Consider the following 20,153-nt stretch of genomic DNA (forward strand, 5'->3'; position numbering starts at 1 on the left):
TTCGTCTAAAATTGTGAGCCATATGTTTGTGCCTATTGCAGCACCATCTATCACAAAGCGAAAAAAGTGGTCCAACTAAAACATTCATATTTCTTTACGTACTACACCAATATATAATAAAAAATGAGGGTTCCTATTTAAAAAAACGCAGTTGATATCCGTTTGACCTATGGCAGCGCCATCTAGGGGGCCAATCATAGCGCCATTTGGTTTCCCCCTTCAAGCTAGACAAGTTTCGTTCTTTGTAGTTTTTTCGCTTGACGCTTATTTCGTGAGATATTTGGCCCGTTCACGATCAAATGAGCACCCTGTATATCTGGTAGTATTAAGTATTACACACCTGTGATCAGTGTCTCCTGCCGTCTTTACTTACCTGCCGTCATTATATAGGGGCCATCACTATGTACCTCGTTCCACTATGTATCTATGTCCATTGTGTACATCAGATCATTATGCAGTTACCACCCTTATGTACCTACCATCCTACGTGTCTTCGGCTATTGTTCACGTCAGATTGTCATCTGCTTTTCCTCAGTATGTACCTGCCATCACTATATGCCTGTTACAACTATGTAGCTGTCTGTATTGTGTCTCTGCTATTACTATGTACAGCTATCTCTATGTATCTTTCAGCACTATGAACATCAGATGATTATGTGCTTGTTATTACTTATGTGCCATCATTATGTACCTGAGATCATTATTTATCTGAGATCAATATTTACCCGATATTATTATTTACCCAAGATCGTTATTTACAAGATTTCATTATTTACCTGGATACTTATTTACCTGAGGTACTTATTTACCTTAATACTTATTTATCTGAATACTTATTTACCTGGCATACTTATTTACATCAGATACTTATTTACCTGAAATCATTGTTTATTTGAGATCATTACTTGCCTGATATTATCTATGTGAGATCATCATATTTCTGAGACTATCAAGTAGTTGAGATCATTGTATCCCTGAGATGATTGTGTACCTGAGATTATTGTATAGATGTAACCAAAAACAGTGCTTGGCAGAGCAGGGTGAAACTTAGCCGTAATACTCGTATATTCAATACCATCCAGACATGTTACGAAAAGCCTTGTGAATAGTGCAATACAGGACTCAAAAAATGAATAAAAGCAGGACATATTTTCCACGCCAGCAAAAGTCGTCGTAGTGGATGAGGGGAACATAGTTGACCCACTGACCTGTTGATGGTGATCATGGCGATTGAGAGCAGCGAGACGCCCACGTTGCCGTAGCGCATCAGCGGGAAGAGCTGGCAGAGCTGGTCGCCGTGCACCCAGGTGCCCGACACGAAGCGCGACGCGCTGAACGGCAGCACCAGCGCGCAGAACACCAGGTCCGCCACGCACAGGCTGCGGGCAGAGGCGCAGCAAGTCAGCAGTAGAACCGGGCAGTGACAGGAGCAAAGAGGAAGTTAGACAGGGGTGAGGAGGCGGCGGAAGTGAAAAGGAAGAGTGAGGGGCAGCAGGGGTGAAAGTATGAGAGACAAAAAAGAGAGAGAAGTGGAGGTGAATGAGGTGGAAGAGTGAGGAAGAAAGAGAGAAAAAGAGGATGTGAAATACAAAAAGACAGAGAGAAATGGAGTTGTGCAAGAGAAATAGGATGGGGAAGTGAGAAAGAGGAGGTGAGTGAGAAAGGAAGAGAAATGGACGGCCCTAAGAAGGAAATAGAGAACGAGGAGGCTAGGAAGAGGCGAGAAGAAAGAGACATGGAGGTGAGAAGAGAAAGTAATGGGGGAGTCGCATCAGTCAGAAATAAAAAAAAGAGTGGGAAAGGATGGAGAGAGAGAGAGAGAGAGAGAGAGAGAGAGAGAGAGAGAGAGAGAGAGAGAGAGAGAAAGAGAAAGAGAGAGAGACAGAGAGTGAGAGAGATTACAACTTCAAAGTCAGCACACAGTAAAACAGGACATGTAACAAACTATTGAGTCCAGCCATAGTGGGCCAGCTGAAAAACGTTGCAAACTGGTCTCAAGGCTAAATATGAGTTAGACAGCTGCTTTGCAGTGACTGAGATAATGTGCAATCTCGTCATAATAATTAATGATTCCGTGTGACTCAATTACCCTCTGCAAGTCTTTCAATTGCACGCCACTTTGGCGACTTGCGTGTGCCCAACATACGCAGCAATCCAATCAGCATAGGGAAATTGGAAAGCATGGAATACGAACCGCAGGTCGTTCTTGGCGAATCTTCACATCATTGAGAGGTGAACACTAGGTTAAGGCTGACTGGAAAGAATTTTTGGGCTGATGTGGATTCGATCCTGTGACCTTCCGGTTTACCACGAGGCTCGACAAGGAATCTCCTCCTTCGAAGTTTACAGACAGGGCAAAACAGCGGGAGAAACGGTCACATCCTCATTTCATGGACAAGTTTGGAGGCAAACTGACAGCTATCACTTTGTCAGTTCGTAAATACAGTCCACTAAAAATGGAACTGTGTGTTTTCCCGTTTCTCCTCAGCACTTCAATTGCGTACTGTTCTTCTGCTCCTTAGCAGACGGCTCCTTACGAGTCCTGATACTTTCGTTGTCATTAACTGAAATAAATACACTAGAAGACTGTTCTGGAGAAACTCGACTGAAATTTAGCTGGTTTTGATAAATTGATATTTTCAGCGAATGATCACACATTTTGCTTAAAAGTGCGACATTTAGATTAAATCTCAAATACTCACGTCCAAAAGATGATCTGAAGGGACATGCCTAGACTGCATTCACTGTGGGTAATCGGAGAGCGGCGATCAAGAATGCGTACAGTACAGTCGAACGATTTGTTTCATGTATTATGCTACGGTGCTTGCTCTACAGTTTTCTCCCATCAACGCTAGCTAATTAATGAGTTTGAAAATATGAAAAACGTAACAGGGCAGAGTATCTAATCCAGAGTTTTCTTAGCGACAGTTAATACGCCGACACTGTCATCAGTAAATCTGTATCTGTGGACTGCACACCAGCCCGATTTATAAATATCTTCCCTTACTCAGTCCATGAATAATACAGCGTGTGTCAAAAAGAATCACGATTTGGCACGTCTATATTTTTGAAACTAATAAACATATACAATAAATTTTGTTTTTTGATGAATTGAGAGCTCAAAAAGTTTTTTCATACCTTTTCATAGGTGTTCAATCTGCCCCATTTGAGACGCACGGCATACGCCAATGTGGTATTCAAATTGTTCCCGCATTGTAGCGAGCAAGTCTTGAGTTACAGTTTCCACAGCTGCTGTTATGTAATGTCTCAGTTCATTCGTTGTTATTGGTAACAGAGGCACAAAAACAGTCTTTTATAAAAAAAAAAATTTCAAATGTGTGTGAAATGTGATGGGACTTAACTGCTAAGGTCATCAGTCCCTAAGCTTACACACTACTTAACCTAAATTATGCTAAGGACTAACACACACACACACACACAAACACACACACACACACCCATGCCCGAGGGAGGACTCGAACCTCCGCCGGGACCAGCCGCACAGTCCATGACTGCAGCGCCTGAGACCGCTCGTCTAATCCCGCGCGGCCTTTTATAAACCCCCACAAGAAATAATCACGTACAGTCAGGTCCGGTGATACTGGCGCCAGTAACGTAAGGCTGAATCATTTGATCCAGTGCGACCGATGCATCTTTCAGCAATCCTTTGATTTAAATTTCCCGCACTTCCAGATGCCAGTGTGGCGGTGGCCCATTCTGTTGGTAAATGAAGTCGTTTGAATCAGTCTCCAACTGTGGCGAAAGAAAGTTCTCAAGCATATAGAGATACGTATTTTTTGTAACAGTGTTCTCGGCAAAGAAAAATGGAGCATACACCTTTTCCCGTGAAACTGCACAAAACACGTTAAATTTTGAAGAGTCCGTCTCATGTTGTACAACTTCATTGGTTGTGCCGTACCTCATATTGTCATTCCATTTAAATGGAATGTTGCGTCGTTACTAAACAGTAAGCGTGGAAGAAAACTGTGATCCTCCATCTTGCCAAGAACGAAATTACAGAACTCCACAAGTTGTTGTTTGCCACCTTCACGAACAGCTTGCAGTAGCTGTGTTTAGTACGGTTACGTGTGTAAACGTCGACGCAACACACGCCAGAAGGATTTAGGGGGCATATTGAGCTGTTCAGCTCAACGGCGAATGGGTTTATGCGAACTCCTTTTGAAACTATGGCGGATGCGTTCGACGTCTGTCTCAGACACTCGGGGACGGCCCGGCGATTTGCCTTAACACGAACAATCTGTTTCTCGCCTAATTCTCTGTGCTGTAGGAGGATCCACACCATACCTAGTACGAAACTCACGCTGCACAGTTATTACTGACCCGCACTGCGCAAAACGCTTTCTCTAATCCCGGTACCATTTTTACTAGAACTGAAGAGGGAACACACTGCTGCTACCTAGCGGGAACCAAGTGAAACTCGAGCGTTTGCTCTTTCGAACAGTACATTGTTTACGTACGTATCTCAAATAACATAATTGTTATGACTTTTTTAAAATATCTGATGATTCTTTTTGATACACCCTTTATTTTGCGAGTGTTGTCTGGAGTAAAAGGATAGAGGCGATTTAGGAATGTATCGCTGAGACGAAAGCATCAAGGAAATAACATACCAGTACTCTAATAGACGAAACACACTGCATGACAGAAAAGTGAAGTGCCTGCAAGAGGAGGAGGAGGAAACGAAATGAAATTTCAGGGCTAGTTATTTCAATGATGAGAAAATATTTAATAAGAACTTGGCAGCATGAGGCCACGTAATAGTATGGCATCACACCTCATTTGGACTGCATCATTCCTGAACTGATTCGTTTGCGAGGGGTGTCACGTGGTCCGTGATATCTCGGATACTGGCACTGGGACGGAGTTCACGTCTCGGTTGGCTCCACATATGTTCTATCTGGGCCAGAATTGTGGATCTTGTTGGCCACGGACACACCTCAGTATCACGCAGACGTTTCATAGAGACACGTGGCGCAGGTGGATGAGCGTTGTCCTGTTGGAAAGTGGCAACACCATACTGTCGATTGAGGCTCCACGACGCCCGTCACGTATCGCTGTGGCGTCAGAGTTCCCTGAGTCATTACTGGTCGTGAGCTGACGCCATACCTGCTGGCTACCCATATCATGAGGCCAGGACTAACACCGTTGCGCTTCTCAAAAATATTGGTAGAATGGAACCTCTACCCAGGTCGCTGCCGTACTCGCCGACGATGAGTGTCTGTCTCTCTCTCTGTGTGTGTGTGTGTGTGTGTGTGTGTGTGTGTGTGTGTGTGAGAGAGAGTAAGTGGTGGGAGGGGGGGGGGTGTTTGCAGTTTACAGGCGCTCAACGGCAACGTTATCAGAGCTCTTACATATTTTAAAAGGAAAGAATGTGGAGCAAATGGCTACAAATGTTGTCACACAGAAAGGAGTAAACTTACAAAATAACACTCACTCACTCACTCACTCACTCACCGACTACTTCCTCACTCGCTTTGGCCCAGACAGTCACTCCACGCCTCACACGCCGTACGACAACGGGGAAAGGGTGAAAGGTGCTGCTTATTGCCGAACACAATGCGACGCCATTCGTTAGCAGTCCGGTCGTGGGACCACTCCAAACGCAGCTGTTTGTTTTGTGACGTTAACGGCAGCCTACGCATGGGACGGTAACTCCCTACTTCAAAAATGGAAGAAAAACAGCCTCGACCGCAATAAGACATTTATTTACTTATACATTTGTTGCTGGTTTCGGTAAGAATGTGACCGTCTTCAGACCATTTACATCATTATGATAGGCGGTGGCGGTGAACGGAGCTGGTGTTAAGACTCCACCGTGAAACATTTCTTTTTATGTGTAAAATAAACTTAAGACCCAAAAAACTATAATAATTCATGTAAACCTACGTAATAAACAACGTATTTTTGTATTAATTCCGGGCAGTCCAACATCGGACCACTGTCACATCCGAATGCGTCAGAAATGTAGAATATTGCACGATTGGTGCAGTATGCGAAATGGCATCTGTGTGTAGTGGGGAATGGTCACAGCTGGAAGGCTCAGTGTAGTAGAGACTTGGGAAGCAAGCTGGCAGCCGTGCTAGGGACACGCTCTCCTGCTTCCTACAGCCAACTGAGCGACTTTGAAAAGGATCAGATTCTGGCCTTTTGAGTGACGGGATGGTCATTTCGAAGTATTGCTACACAAATTGGACGTGCTGCGTCAGCTTTAGAACAATGCTATTAGTGGTCAGGTGGGAGAACATTCTGACACCCGTAGACGAGGTTGCCGAAGTCAAAGCAGCACAGACGGCGTCCACGAGTGCCGTATTTAAGCGCTGCAGTGGCAGGTCGTACAGCTACCACAGCACAGATAAGGGGCTTATGAGCCCAGGCGTGTCAACACGAGGTCTTGTGATCCAGTTATTAGCAGTGGGGCTACAGGCAGGCACACCTCCACCCACGCCCCAGCATCGACGTGGAAGACAGAATGGCGCGCCGTGCTCTTCAGCGATGAAAGCAGATTCTGCCTGCAAGCAAGTGATGGTCGTTTGCAAGTACAATGTAGACATGGTGGGCGCTGTCTCGTAGGGTACATTCGTTCGAGACACACTGGCCCCTTCCCAGGCGTTGTGGTTTGAGGTGAGATAAGTTATAGTTTTCATTCACCCTTGGTATTCCAGGAGGGGACGTCAAGCAGCGCTCGGTAAGTGTAGACTGTTGTGAGACCCTTTCTTTTGCAGTTCTTGCAACAGGAAGGTGATGTGTGGTTCCAACAGGATAACGCTCGCCCAAACACTGCCCGTGAAACTCAGAGTGCTCTGGGAGACGTGCAGCAACTTCCCTGGCCAGTACGATGTTCCATCTTGTCTCCCATGGAGAACTTGTGGGATACGATGGGACGAGGAGTGACTCGTGAACAACAGTTCTTGCAGAACTACGTGGACAGGTCGAGCAGGCATGGCGTGACGTATCTCAGGGCAATATTCGCCATCTTACGATCGAGTGGATGCTTAAGTCAGTGCCTGCATTGCTGCCCGTAGAGGCTAGGCCGGGTGTTTCAGCGTGGGCCGGTACTTCTTGCACCCCTTGTGCTATTGATCTGTGAATGTAATCATTTCACGTGCTCCTTATGCACAGTAGCACCAGTAGAACTCGAGTGAAATGGAAACTTCTAACAGGGCGTACTAATTCCTCTCCGGCAATGTACACGACTGTGTGGCAGTTGGACGGCAGCCGCTGCTGGTATTCCTGCCCCACCGCTGTGCACACTGCCCCGCGCCTGCTTCGCCCGCGCTCTGCTCTGCCGTTTAGCGGACCGCTGCCGCGCCTTAATTGGCATCCACTTACGAGTGGGCGTGCCGCCTTCATTAGCCGCTGGTGCAGCCCGGCAGCCCGGCAGCCCGGCCCGGTGGATAATCGCCCTCAAGTGGCGACCCGGCGTCTCGAGCTGCCTAGCGTGGGTGGAGGGGGGGGGGGAGGCGCTAACCGTCCACTGCCTCCTAGCCTGCTACTGCAGCACGCGGCGTGTGTGGTACGCTTCTGCAGTACTCGCCGATCTTCATGTAAATCCGGTACTGTGTAACACACTCGATCTCTTCCAAACCGCCGGCCGGTTTTGCCGAACGGTTCTAGGCGCTTCAGTCTGGAACCGCGCGATCGCTGCGGTCCCAGGTTCGAATCCTGCCTCCAGCATGGATGTGTGTGATGTCCTTAGGTTAGTTAGGTTTAAGTAGTTCTAAGTTCCAGGGGACTGATGACCTCAGATGTTAAGTCCCATAGTGCTCAGAGCCATTTGAGCCATTTCTTCCAAACCGCTTGCTTCTCAACTTTAACCTGAAAATCCTACGTAATTAACCTTGGTTATGACGTAACATAACAGACGTCATTTTCGGCCACTATAAAAAAACTGTCGAAATTATTTTTCTCTTTCGATATCGATCTTTTTACTTGTATTGACTTCATCAGCTTTTTTAAATTTTTTTTCCTTTTTTTTAGTTTCGAGTCATTAAAATTTTCGCAAATGATTTATCTTTTAGGAATTACCGAAAACCTCCAACGCTTTAAGGGGGGGACGTTCATAGCCGGCGGTTACAGTTAAACTTTCCCTATACAACAACACGTTTTAACACGGAGACTAATTACCGTACGAGTACCAACCTTGGTACCATTAATGTCCAGAGTATGGGGTGCATGATTTCCATCCGTCACAGCGCCACCGTACAGTTCCAACTCTGGCCGCCAGGTGCCGTCATCAGTCATCCTCATTCATAGTCTCACACACATGACCAGTCGCAGTGCACTTGTTGACGTGTCATCATGAGCTCGGACGCAAGGACCACGACATTATTGGTCAAGCTCTATTATCAAAATGATTAACGCTGCAGTTGTGCTTCAAGAATATTGCCAGCTGAAAGGATTACGGAAGCGTCCTCTTTTCCACGTGCTGTGAGGACCATGATGAACAAGTTCGAATCAGCTGGAGAACTGGGCGTCGCTCCGGGCAGAGGCCGACGCCCGGTTGCACCACAAGGCAGTTGATAAAGTCGCCGTTGCTATGGCAGACAACGCTGCGCGCTATTCCCGTTCGTCAGGCAGTGCGCATGCTGTGCCACGACAGTTGAACATCCCGTGGTCCACCGTACGGAACGTGCTTCGAAACATTCTCAAATGGTATCCGTCACAAGGTCCATACCGTACAGCATCTTGCACCACAGGACGCACAACAAAGTGTTGACTTCACTCTACACTTTCGCGCATGGAGTGAAGATGACGAAGACTGGCCCTCCACCATCCTATGGACAGACGAAGCTCATTTTTCTCTGACGGGTGAGGCGAATGCACAGAATTTCCGAGTGTGGACATCTTCACCTCCAGTCACTGTGCATAAAGTTCCTCTATATGGTGAACATGTCACCGTATGGTGTGGCTTCAAGGCTACGTTCGTCATTGGCTCATACTTTTTTGAACAGGTTGGCTCTCAAAGACCAAAGACGTGCAATGTGACTGGCCAGCGTTACTCCGATATGCTTCGCCGGCATGTCGTACCCGCCCTACATGAGAGAGGCGCATTGGACTCAAAAGTTTTCGTTCACGATGGGGCCCCACCGCACATCGCTCATGAAGTTCACTTGCTTCTCCAAAACACATTTGGAGACGATCGAATTATAAGCCGGTCGTTTCCAACTGCTTGGTCGGCAAGATCACCTGATCTCACTCCGTTGTGGGACTACCTGGAGGACAGGGTTTATCAGGGCAACATTCACACATGAGCTGATCTGAAGGGCAGCATATCAACAGAGGCAGCCAGCATGCCTATGGTTTGCTTCGTTCTGCTGTGCGGAGTGCAGTCCTACGCTTTCAGACTCTTCTGGGCACTCATGGGCGCCATATTGAGCCCCTTTTGTAGCAGTGATGGGACCGGTGTGTAATGGTGTGATGTACCGTAGCAGAATACGAAAACTGTTTCATTTGAATTGATTCTGCATTTATTTCTCTTCCTCATGTCCTTGACATTAATGCTACCAAATTTCGTCCTAGTACGGTAATTAGTTTCCGTGTTATAACGTGTTAAATAGGGAAAGTTTAATTATACCCACGCGGTACAATTGGCCGAAAGTGTCCTTTGCAAATTATTTTTTATTTATTAGTAAAAGTGAAGTTCCAGAAATTTCAATAATAAAGTCCCATCTGAAGGGCCTGAAAAATAATTTAATATGTGACGCGACCTTCCTGCCACGCCCACTTTTGAAGCAACACTAAAATACCAGCTCGATGAACAACGATTCGATGGATTAGTTTCAAGAAAACTTGCACGACGTGCGTCTTGAAGGTTTGCATTGGACACATTAAGAAGAGAATGACCTCTAGAGTGAGGAAACTTGTCTGTGATATGAAGGGGAAAAATTTGGTAGATTTAAAGAGCATTGGTGGACACTAAAAACTCACAAAGAAGATGACAGCCTATAATGGCAAGGCTGTCAGACTGAAACTACCCAGTGTGAGTGACATCAAACATTCAGTAGTGGCTACATATTTCCACATGGTGTCTACAGATGCACGTCCCATTCATTGTCTGTGCCACATTAGCTCGTGTAAATATCTTCAGGCTCAGAGGGGTAACAACAGCTGCATTCACAAGCAGAGGCTTCCACATTGTATCCTGGATGTTGTCAAACCAAATTACATTTTTCTGGCAGATCCTGAACTACTAATCAATCGAAATGAGTCCCTGAATTCACTCATATGGAAACAATGCTCTAAAACCACATTTTCAATTGCTACAGTTGTTAGAATTGCAATTTATGATGCAGATCTTGTATTTAATGCTGGGAACGTAGGAGAGATGAAAGTATTAGAGAGAATGAACTTCAAGACACGAAATTTCACTCAATACATCTTGAGAAAAATAGATTTACAGCTTCTCTCTGTAGCTGAAAAATCAGTTGATGACGTGGTAAAGGAAAGACGACAGGAAACAAAAAACCAAAAAAATAACCTTGAAGGGAAAGAGGACCCTGAGTACATTAGGTGCTGTGTAGTTCCTGCAATTTGTTTTTTAATTGTTCTTTCATTTCTTGTACGGTAATAAAATCTCTGTTAACCTGAGCAATTATCTTTCCATAATGGCTACAAAACGACTGTTTACGTTGGTGGGTAGAATGTATGAGTGGCGATATACCAGCTGACTTACAGAAAAAACATCATCCTCACAATTCTGAAGATTGCAAGAGGTGATAAGTGCGAGAATTATTACACAATCAGCTTAACAGCTCTTGCATCCAAGTCGCTACAAGAATAACATACAGAAGAATGGAAAAGAAAATTGAGGGTATGTTAGATGACAATCAGATTGGGTTTAGGGAAGACAAAAGCACCAGAGAGGCACGTTGCAGTTGATAATGGAAGCGAGACTGAAGAAAAATGAAGGCACGTTCAGAGGATTTGTCGACCTTTAAAGAGCGTTCGACAAAGTAATGTAGTGCAAAATGTTCGCAGTTCTGAGAAAAATAGGGATCAGCTATAGGGAAAGACTTGTAATATACAATATTTATAAGAATGAAGAGGGAAGAATAAGGGTGGAAGACCAAGAACGAAGTGCCGGGATTAAAAATTTGTAAGGCAGGGATGTAGTCTTTCGCCCCTACTGTCCAATTTGTACATCGAAGAAGCAATGAGGGAAATGAAAGGAAGGTTTGCAGTGGAAATAAAATTCAGTGTGAGAAGATATTCAGTGATAAGATTAGCTGATGAAATTGCTATCCTGAGTGAATGTGAAGAAGAATTACGTGAACCACTGAGTAGAATGAACGGTCTAATAAATACAGAATATGGACTGAGAGTAAATCGAAGAAAGGCGAAAATGATGAGAAGTAGCAGAAATGAGAACAGCGAGAAATTTAACATCAGAGTTGATGGTCACAAAGTAGATGAAGTTATGGAATTCTGCTACCTAGGCAGCAAAATAACAAATGACGGACGGAGCAAGCAAGACATCAAAAGAAAACTAGAACTGGCAAAAAGTGGATTCCTGGCCAAGAGAAGTCTACTAGTATCAAACACAGGTCTTAATTTCAGGAAGAAATTTCTGAGACTGTACGTTTGGAGCACAGCCTGGTATGCTAGTGAAACATGAACTGTGGGAAAACCGGAACAGAAGAGAATCGAAGCATTTGGGATGTGGTGCCTCAGGAGAACGTAGATAATAAAGTGGACTAATAGAGTAAGGAACGATAAGATTCTCCGCAGAATAGGCGAGGGAAGGAATATGTGGAAAAGACCGACAAGTAGAAGGCCAGGACGGTAGGACATATGTGAAGACATCAGGAACTTACTTCACTGTACTAGAAGGGAGCTGCCGAGGGTAAAAACTGTAGAGGAAGACCGAGATTGGAATACATCCAGCAGATAAGTGAGGACAAAGGTTGCGAGCGCTACTCTGAGGTGAAGAGGTTGGCATAGGAGAATAATTCGTGGTGGGCCGCATCAAACCAGACGGAAGACTGATGCTTAAAAAAATGGATACTTGTCTTACTATCCAATGTTCCTGACTCGTGACAAAAAAAGGAGAAACACGTATTTTGAGACTTAACAGGAAAAAGTCATTGTGACTGTCGGATACACTATTGACTGACGACGGGACGAATTGGGCAGCCTTCCCACGAACTTTAAGTTAACTGAGAGCCGGACAGGCAGCTACTGTACCAGCCTAGCCTGACTTGGTGGGGGAACCAGCCACTGCGTGTACAAGAGCGCGACACTTGGTGGCTGCGAGCACCACAGTGTATTTATTGCGGGATCGCCCCTCCGTTGCTTTTGTCTCTGGCAGAGGTCCAGCCGACCGCGGGAGATGAATCGCTGCCCCTCCCACGTCGTCGGCGCCATAATGCTTTACTGCAGGCGCTTTTTGTGCTCTGCTGACGACGACGTAATCCGCAGTCGCCGAAACATCTGTTTCCAAACACGCACGCTGGGCCGCAGCGCTAACAGATCAGCCCCTCCAGGACGGATAATTAATAAACAATCAAATCTACATATACATGACTACTCTCCAGTTCACACTAGAATGCGTGGCACACTTTTCGTAAGTGGGGTTATATGCGAGCTGCAGCATGTAACTAGATTAGAGGAAACGTAGATGCCAGCCAAAGTCGAATAACTGCAAGTAACCAAATTAACCACTTATCCACGTCAAATAACAAGACGAGAAGTGTGTTATAATCTACAAATATCGCATATCAAAACAAAACTGTATCTATCTGGATTCCATTACAGATGCCTTAAAGTAAAAGGAGTAACGCGTTTGGTCCGCACCTCGTGGTATAGTGGCTAGCGTTGCTGCCCCTGGATCACGGGGTCCCGAGTTCGACTCCCAGCCGGGTGGTTAGCGATTTCCTCTACCCAGGGACTGAGTGTTTGTGGTGTCCTTATCATTTTTCATCTTCATCATCATCTTTCGTGATAGTCGCTAGATTGGACTGGGTAAAAAATTTGACTGTGTAAAAATTGGGACTTTGTAGGGACGCTGATGGCCGCGCAATTGAGCGCCCCACAAACCAATCATCATCGTCAGTGACGCGTTTGGAACAAGTGAAATACATTGGAGCAAGAAAAAATTGGTTTTTATTTATAAAACGACAACTTGCAGGCCATTTGTCTTGCATTCCACTCCTGAACAGCGCGTGGGAAAAACGTACACTTAAATCTTTCTGTACGACATGTGATTTTTTATTTTTATTTTATTACGGTGTTCTCTCTATGTAGAAGGGCATTAACAAAATATTTTCGCATTCGGTGGAGAAAGTTGGTGATTCAAATTTCTTGAAAGAAGAAAGCCTATGTTTCAATGGCTGCTATCCTAACTCGTGTATCACATCCGTGACACTCGCTCCCTATTTGCGACAATACAAAACGATCTGCTTATCTTTCGACTTTCCTATGTCCTCCATCGACCTCTAATAATGTGTGTCCCACACCGCACAGCAGTACTCCACAGCAGGGCGTAGAAGTGTAGTGTAGGCAGTCTCTTTAGTAGACGTGTTGCATCCAGTAAATCGTATCCGTTGTTTCCTGTTCCCCACAACATTATCTATGTGATCGTTCCAATTTAAGTTGTTCGTAATTGTAGTCCCTAAGTGTTTACTTAGTAACCGAAATTTAACGGATTCTTTTTAGCACTCATGTGGATGACCCCACACCTTTCATTATTTAGAGACAGTTGCCACTTTTCGTCCATACCGATATCGTGTCTAAGTCGTTTCGCAGTTGGTTTTGATCTCACGATGACTTTACCAGACGGATAATGATGGTATAGTATGTAAACAACCTATGAGGGCTGCTCAGATTGTATCCTCAATCATTTTTGGAGATTAGGAACAGCGGTGCGGCTATAACGCTTCTTGGGAAATGCCAGGTATCAGTTCTGTTTCACTGGATGACTTTGTGTCGAATACTACGAACTGTGTCCCTCACTGACAGGAAATCACGAATCCAGAGGCAAAACAGACGAGATACTCCACGGCTACTCGGTTTGATTAGAAGCCGTTTGTGAGGAACGGTGTCAAAAGTCTTCTGGAAGTCCACCAGTATACAGTCACTTTGAGATACCTTATCGAAAGCACTCATTACTTCGTGTGTACAAGACGTCGTTGAGTTTCGCAGGAGTCGTTGTTTGCGCAGAAAAAAAAATCGAAACATGATTTGTTTCCGGTTGTATTTCATGACCATTTCTTACCATAGACTGCCGTGCGACCTTCAGTTGCTGGATCACAAAAGGTCTGGGACTGTAGCGGAAATACATCTGCACCCCACAAGCCACAAAATAGTATGTGGCGCAGCAACTATTCGTTAGACACTTTTCCTGTTTCAGTCGAGACTGGACGCGGGAACAACGATTATCGGTAGGAGTCCGTTGCGAGCTCGAGGCTGTATAGTTTTACATTCACGGACTTTCCGCGAAGTGTACGTGGGAGAGAGGCTCATGCAGGGCGTTCTTCAGGTTACACCACAAATAGTCCGTATTGCTGGTTTTTTGTAGCAGGGAAACTCTGGTCTGTCTTGATGACTTACACCACACTCTTTGCAATATAATGGGGGAGGACTGACACATAGGTTATGCAAAAACTGTAAGCCGAATGAGATGAGTCAGAAAACAATTGTACAACGGTCTAGTACAGAATTAGTGCTGTGCTGCTTTACACAGTCAAGCCGATTAAATACATCGACAGAAAAAAATTGCAACAACAGGACGTAATTAATGTAGAGCAATGAAATTTCGGGAATACATTTGTCTAGCTGACATATTTAAGTGATCAACATTGCAAAATCACAGGTTAATGTATGCTCGAGATAGTCCATTGGAAATGTGAAAAGCTGGTACATTAGTAGCAGAAGTAACAGCGAGAATGTTGTATGCAAGCATGCAAATGTGAATGCGCTGTGTTGTAGAGCTTCCGGTTGTCTGGAGTTCCATGCCTGTCGGCCTTGGTACAGTGCAGTTCCCTGCTTCTGGGATCGTCTTCGTGCTGCTTTGGCGCACAGAGGATTGGCGGGTGCGACATTCAGTTCTGCAGTGGCCTTTGCTCCTGTCCTCGTCATACTTTCTGTCACAGTCCCCTTCAATCGCCGTCTCTCACAATGACGCACCATACATTCTCGATAACGTTGTGACTTTGCGGATGATTTTTACAGCTTTCCCTGTACTCAGTATAACTCGTCGATACGGTGCTTCGCGAAACACCAAACAGTTCGGATCCATTGGTTACGGAAGCGCCAACCGTACGAACACCGACAATTATGGCACGTTTCAACCCATTTACCTCCGACATAATGAACTCAAAATTACACTGGACGCGACTGACACTTGCAGCATATTGAGAACACAGCACAGGTGCCGTTCTGTACTACAGCGCAGCCTTCAGGCTTTTGTGAAATCTGCATCTGTACACGTGGTATCTGTTCTTTCGGGCATGTGCGAAACAACAAACACAATTTCGATCCCGCGGCTGTTACAAATAAGTCGAGACACAAAGGAGTTAATGACCTCTTTTTGATTGGCAACTCCTTGTATTGGCCGTGTTTGCAGTTAAAATTTTTTCTGGATGTGAGGTCCGCCAGTTACGCAAAACACCGTTTTTCTCAGTACCCAAACATGTTTCGGCACCACTGTGCCATCATCAGTGGGTTTTCGTTTTTATTTATTCTGCAATATGAACATTTTTGTTAAATGATTAATATAAAACTGCAATCCTTTTTATAATCATTTAATAAAAATGTTCATATTGCAGAATAAATAAAAACGAAAGCCCACTGATGATGGCACAGTCGTGCCGAAACATGTATGGGTACTGAGAAAAACGGTGTTTTGCGTAACTGGCGGACCTCACATCCAGAAAAAGGAATAAATGACTTTAGCTGCCAGTGCGCATTGATTGAAATCAGTGGGGAAAAGTTGAAAATCTGTGCCGCACCTGGTTTTCTAACTAGGGCCTCCTGCTTACTAGCCAGACGCGCTGACCAGTGCGCCATCCGGACACAGTGGCCGTCGCAGCTGCACGGACTTCGCCAGCGCGCCTCCCGTCAGACCCAAATCCTCAACTTACCTACCCACTACTGATGTAGTGCGGCCTGCCCTCTATCCACATTACTCGCGGCATTTCGGCGATCACTGTAAGAGTTAGAGCGTGGAGTGCTTCCGCACTAAAGTGACCAACTGTCATCCTCACCCTAATTATACAGGGTGTTACAAAAAGGTACGGCCAACTCACACACAAAGAAACAAAATATGTTATGTGGACATGTGTCCGGAAATGCTTACTTTCCATGTTAGAGCTCATTTTATTACTTCTCTTCAAATCACATTAATCATGGAATGGAAACACACAGCAACAGAACGTACCAGCGTGACTTCAAACACATTGTTACAGGAAATGTTCAAAAGGTCCTCCGTTAGCGAGGATACATGCATCCACCCTCCGTCGCATGGAATCCCTGATGCGCTGATGCAGCCCTGGAGAATGGCGTATTGTATCACAGCTGTCCACAATACGAGTACGAAGAGTCTCTACATTTGGTACAGGGGTTGTGTAGACAAGAGCTTTCAAATGCACCCATAAATGAAAGTCAAGAAGGCTGAGGTCAGGAGAACGTGGAGGCCATGGAATTGGTCCGCCTCTACCAATCCATCGGTCACCGAATCTGTTGTTGAGAAGCCTACGAACACTTCGACTGAAATGTGCAGGAGCTCCCTCGTGCATGAACCACATGTTGTGTCGTACTTGTAAAGGCACATATTGTAGCAGCACAGGTAGAGTATCCCGTATGAAATCATGATAACGTGCTCCATTGAGCGTAGGTGGAAGAAACTAAAATGAGCTCTAACATGGAAATTGAGCGTTTCCGGACACATGTCCACATAACATCTTTTCTTTATTTGTGTGTGAGGAATGTTTCCTGAAAGTTTGGCCGTACCTTTTTGTAACACCCTGTATACATGGAGTGTGTTCTTTGGGACATGTCTCACCTCAATTTTATATGTGGTGTCTTTTCTTCAGCGCATGTCCGAAAGAACAAACACCTCGTGTACACTACTGGAAAACGAAAAAAGAACATCCTGACGCTAGCAACTAAGGCACGCCGTACTTGCACTGGACAGTACGAGAGTGCAGTTAATGCGATGATCAAACGCGCAGCACTGCAGACAAACCACGAACTGCGTTTTCAGCCGTGGAATGTTGCAAGCTTAACAGCGGCTGTTCACCTCCACGGCCAGTAGCAGCTAGTTTGTAGTGGCACACGGAGCTCGTCTGTGTCTGCAATATAGTTAGCATGCGGCAACAGCGAATAAACGAACCGTTTCTATATCTGACGGAGTTTGAACGAGGTCTGCGGGAGTTTGGGCAGTCATACTGCATGTGGCAAGAGGTCTCGACAATGCATCGATGTTTTCGCCAGTCATGAGCAGGAGGTGCACGTGTCCATCAGCATGGGTCCACACAGCGGCGATGCATCAATGCAAGCCTAGAAGTGCCGTATCGGACCGCACCACGACTTCACAAAGTATTAGGCACTGTGTGTTCTGGGATTATCAGCGATGGCCATTCGCTACAGTCTCCGCAAAACACGCGTTAGGGCGTCTCCTGCTCTCGCCCCAACATCGTGCACCCCGCACCCAGTAGTGTCGCGGTAGGCGCTTACGAAAAGACGAATGATGACATGTTGTCTTCAGTGACGAGAGTCGCTTCTGCCTCGGTGCCACTGATGGTCGTACCCGTGTGTGGCATCGTTAAGGGAGCGCTAACGTCTGGACTGTATACGACGGAGGTACACAGGGCAATTACCGAGCATCATAGCGTGGGTAGCCATGTCTTGTAGTGACAATTCTCCTCTGGTGACCGCAGCGGGAACATTGAACAGTGCACAGAACATCCATAACATCATTCAGTCCGTCGTGCCACCGTTCTTGTATCGAGAGGGCGATGTGCTTTATCAGCATGACAGTGCACTCACTGCTCACGTATCCCGTGACACCCAGCTTCCTCTCCAAGGCGTACATCCACTACCCTGGCCAGCGTGATCCCCAGATCTGTCCCCCAAAGAGCACGTTTGCGACTGGATGAAACGTCATCTTTCGGGATGCGCAAGAGCAGCAGGAAATTTGCCCCGATTAAGGCACCAGGTGCAAATTGCAGTAGCAGGCCACTCGCAAGACTCCATTCGTCACCTCTATTATTGACTCCATGGGAGGAGTGCAGCCTGCATTGATGAAAAAGTGTGGCTTACACGGTACTACCGCCGACATTTCGCATACCCTGCACTGTCGACTGTGCTCAGGTGCGTATGGAACTGTCGGTGTGATCGTTTGTCGTATATGTCCTCAAGAGCGTGTCAGTAAAACTACTGGGTCGACGAATTTAATGTGTTCTCTTTTCATTCTCCAGTAGTGTATAATTAACTTGAGCACGAGCAGTCGCCGGCCGCTGTGGTCGAGCGGTTCTAGGCGCTTGAGACCGGGACCGCGCTGCTGCTACGGTCGCAGGTTCGAATCCTGCCTCGGGCATGGATGTGTCTGATATCCTTCGGTTAGTTAGTTTTAGGTAGTTCTAAGTCTAGGGGGACTCATGACCTCAGATGTTAAGTCCCATAGTGCTCAGAGCATTTTTTATTTTTTATTTTTTATTTTTGACTATCAGTCGATCACTTTGGTGCGGATGCACACCACACTTGGAATCTGGGAAATGCCGCAAGTACTCGTAATGAGGATAATGTGCAAGGGGGACTACGTTGCTAGTGTGGGGATAAGTTGAGGATTTGGGTCTACAGGAGGCGTGCTAGGGTAGTCCGTGTAGTTGTGATGACCACTGCGTCCGGATGGCGCACTGGTCAACGCACGTGCCTAGTAAGGACGAGACCCAGGTTCGAATCCTGGTCTGGCACAAATTTTCAACTTTCGCCATTGATTTAAATCTGTGTCTAGTGGCAGCTAATGTCATTAGTTCCTGTGTGTCTTCATGTGCACGTGTGTTGGACACATTTCTGGCAACGTTTCCATATTTTTGTCCAACCCCTTGTACGTTTCATATGAGGACCGCGAAGGCAAGATAAGAGAAATCAGATATCGCACGGACGCCTACAGTCAGTGTTTCTCTCGTCGCTCCATTTGCGAGTGAAACAGGAAATCTAATTAGCAATGGTACAAGACACCCTCCACCTTGCACCGTACAGTCTTCCAGTGGAAGACTCTGCAGGAGAGACGCTCAGTAGCTCGGTACTGGCTTTTGTTAAAGTTTCGAGAACATACCTTCACCGAAGAGTCAAGCAGTATATTGCTCCCTCCTACGTATATCTCGCGAAAAGACCATGAGGATAAAATCAGAGAGATTAGAGCCCACACAGAAGCATACCGACAATCCTTCTTTCCACGAACGATACGAGACTGGAATAGAAGGGAGAACCGATAGAGGTACTCAAGGTACCCTCCGCCACACACCGTCAGGTGGCTTGCGGACTATGGATGTAGATGTAGATATACAATGACTTGCCGAGTACTTGTGTAGATGTAGAAGCAATTGCTATCGACTTCGTAAGACTGGCTTCGTCAAGACCTGGCCGTTTCAGTTTCAGTGCCGGTACCATGGAGGGTGATGACTCTGTGGCGGCCACGCACCTGGGGCGATGCTGTGTGGGTCCCATCGCCGCTGCAGCGCGCCACACCGCCCTAAGGGTTAACGCCCTGCGCCCTTTTTCCTGGCCGGCCCTTTACTCTGCTTGAGCCGCCACTGCCCTCCCAGGGCGCGTCTCCGAGACACCGTGAAATTGTTTCCTTCAGGGGCGTGGTGCCTTCTACTCCCGCCTCCCACTGCAAACAAGACACCCACACGGTTTTTCTTTCCCACTGCCTCCAGTTCTCCACCGTTGACGCGCTCAGCTAATCTCTCTTTCTCACTCGTTAGCCACCCGAGCCGTCAGTCCGAAAAAGTATCTGATAGGATCGCCTCTTCATGAAAATACTAAAAGAGAATTACGACATAAACTAAGAAATTGATGTTTCCTACATATTGAAATTGTTTCCTGGACCCACACTTGAACCATGATTCTCGCTTTTTGCAAGTCTTACCGACTGAGCTATGCGACTGCGACCCGAAAAAGTGGCACTG

General features: G+C 46.0%; 1 protein-coding gene and 1 non-coding gene across 2 annotated transcripts in view; one reads left to right on the plus strand and one right to left on the minus strand.

Annotated features, from left to right (window-relative positions):
* Nucleotides 1-20,153, minus strand: part of LOC124551153 (G-protein coupled receptor moody-like) — a 171,587-nt gene that overhangs the window by 62,603 nt on the left and 88,831 nt on the right. The window contains exon 3 of the mRNA XM_047126118.1: nucleotides 1,209-1,379. Coding sequence (XP_046982074.1) covers nucleotides 1,209-1,379 — 171 coding nt within the window. The remainder of the gene's footprint in view (nucleotides 1-1,208; nucleotides 1,380-20,153) is intronic.
* Nucleotides 18,862-18,934, plus strand: Trnat-agu. Its single transcript has one exon. It is a non-coding gene; the product is annotated as a tRNA-Thr (tRNA).

Source organism: Schistocerca americana, chromosome 9, assembly GCF_021461395.2.
Source record: "Schistocerca americana isolate TAMUIC-IGC-003095 chromosome 9, iqSchAmer2.1, whole genome shotgun sequence".
Lineage (NCBI taxonomy): Eukaryota > Metazoa > Arthropoda > Insecta > Orthoptera > Acrididae > Schistocerca > Schistocerca americana.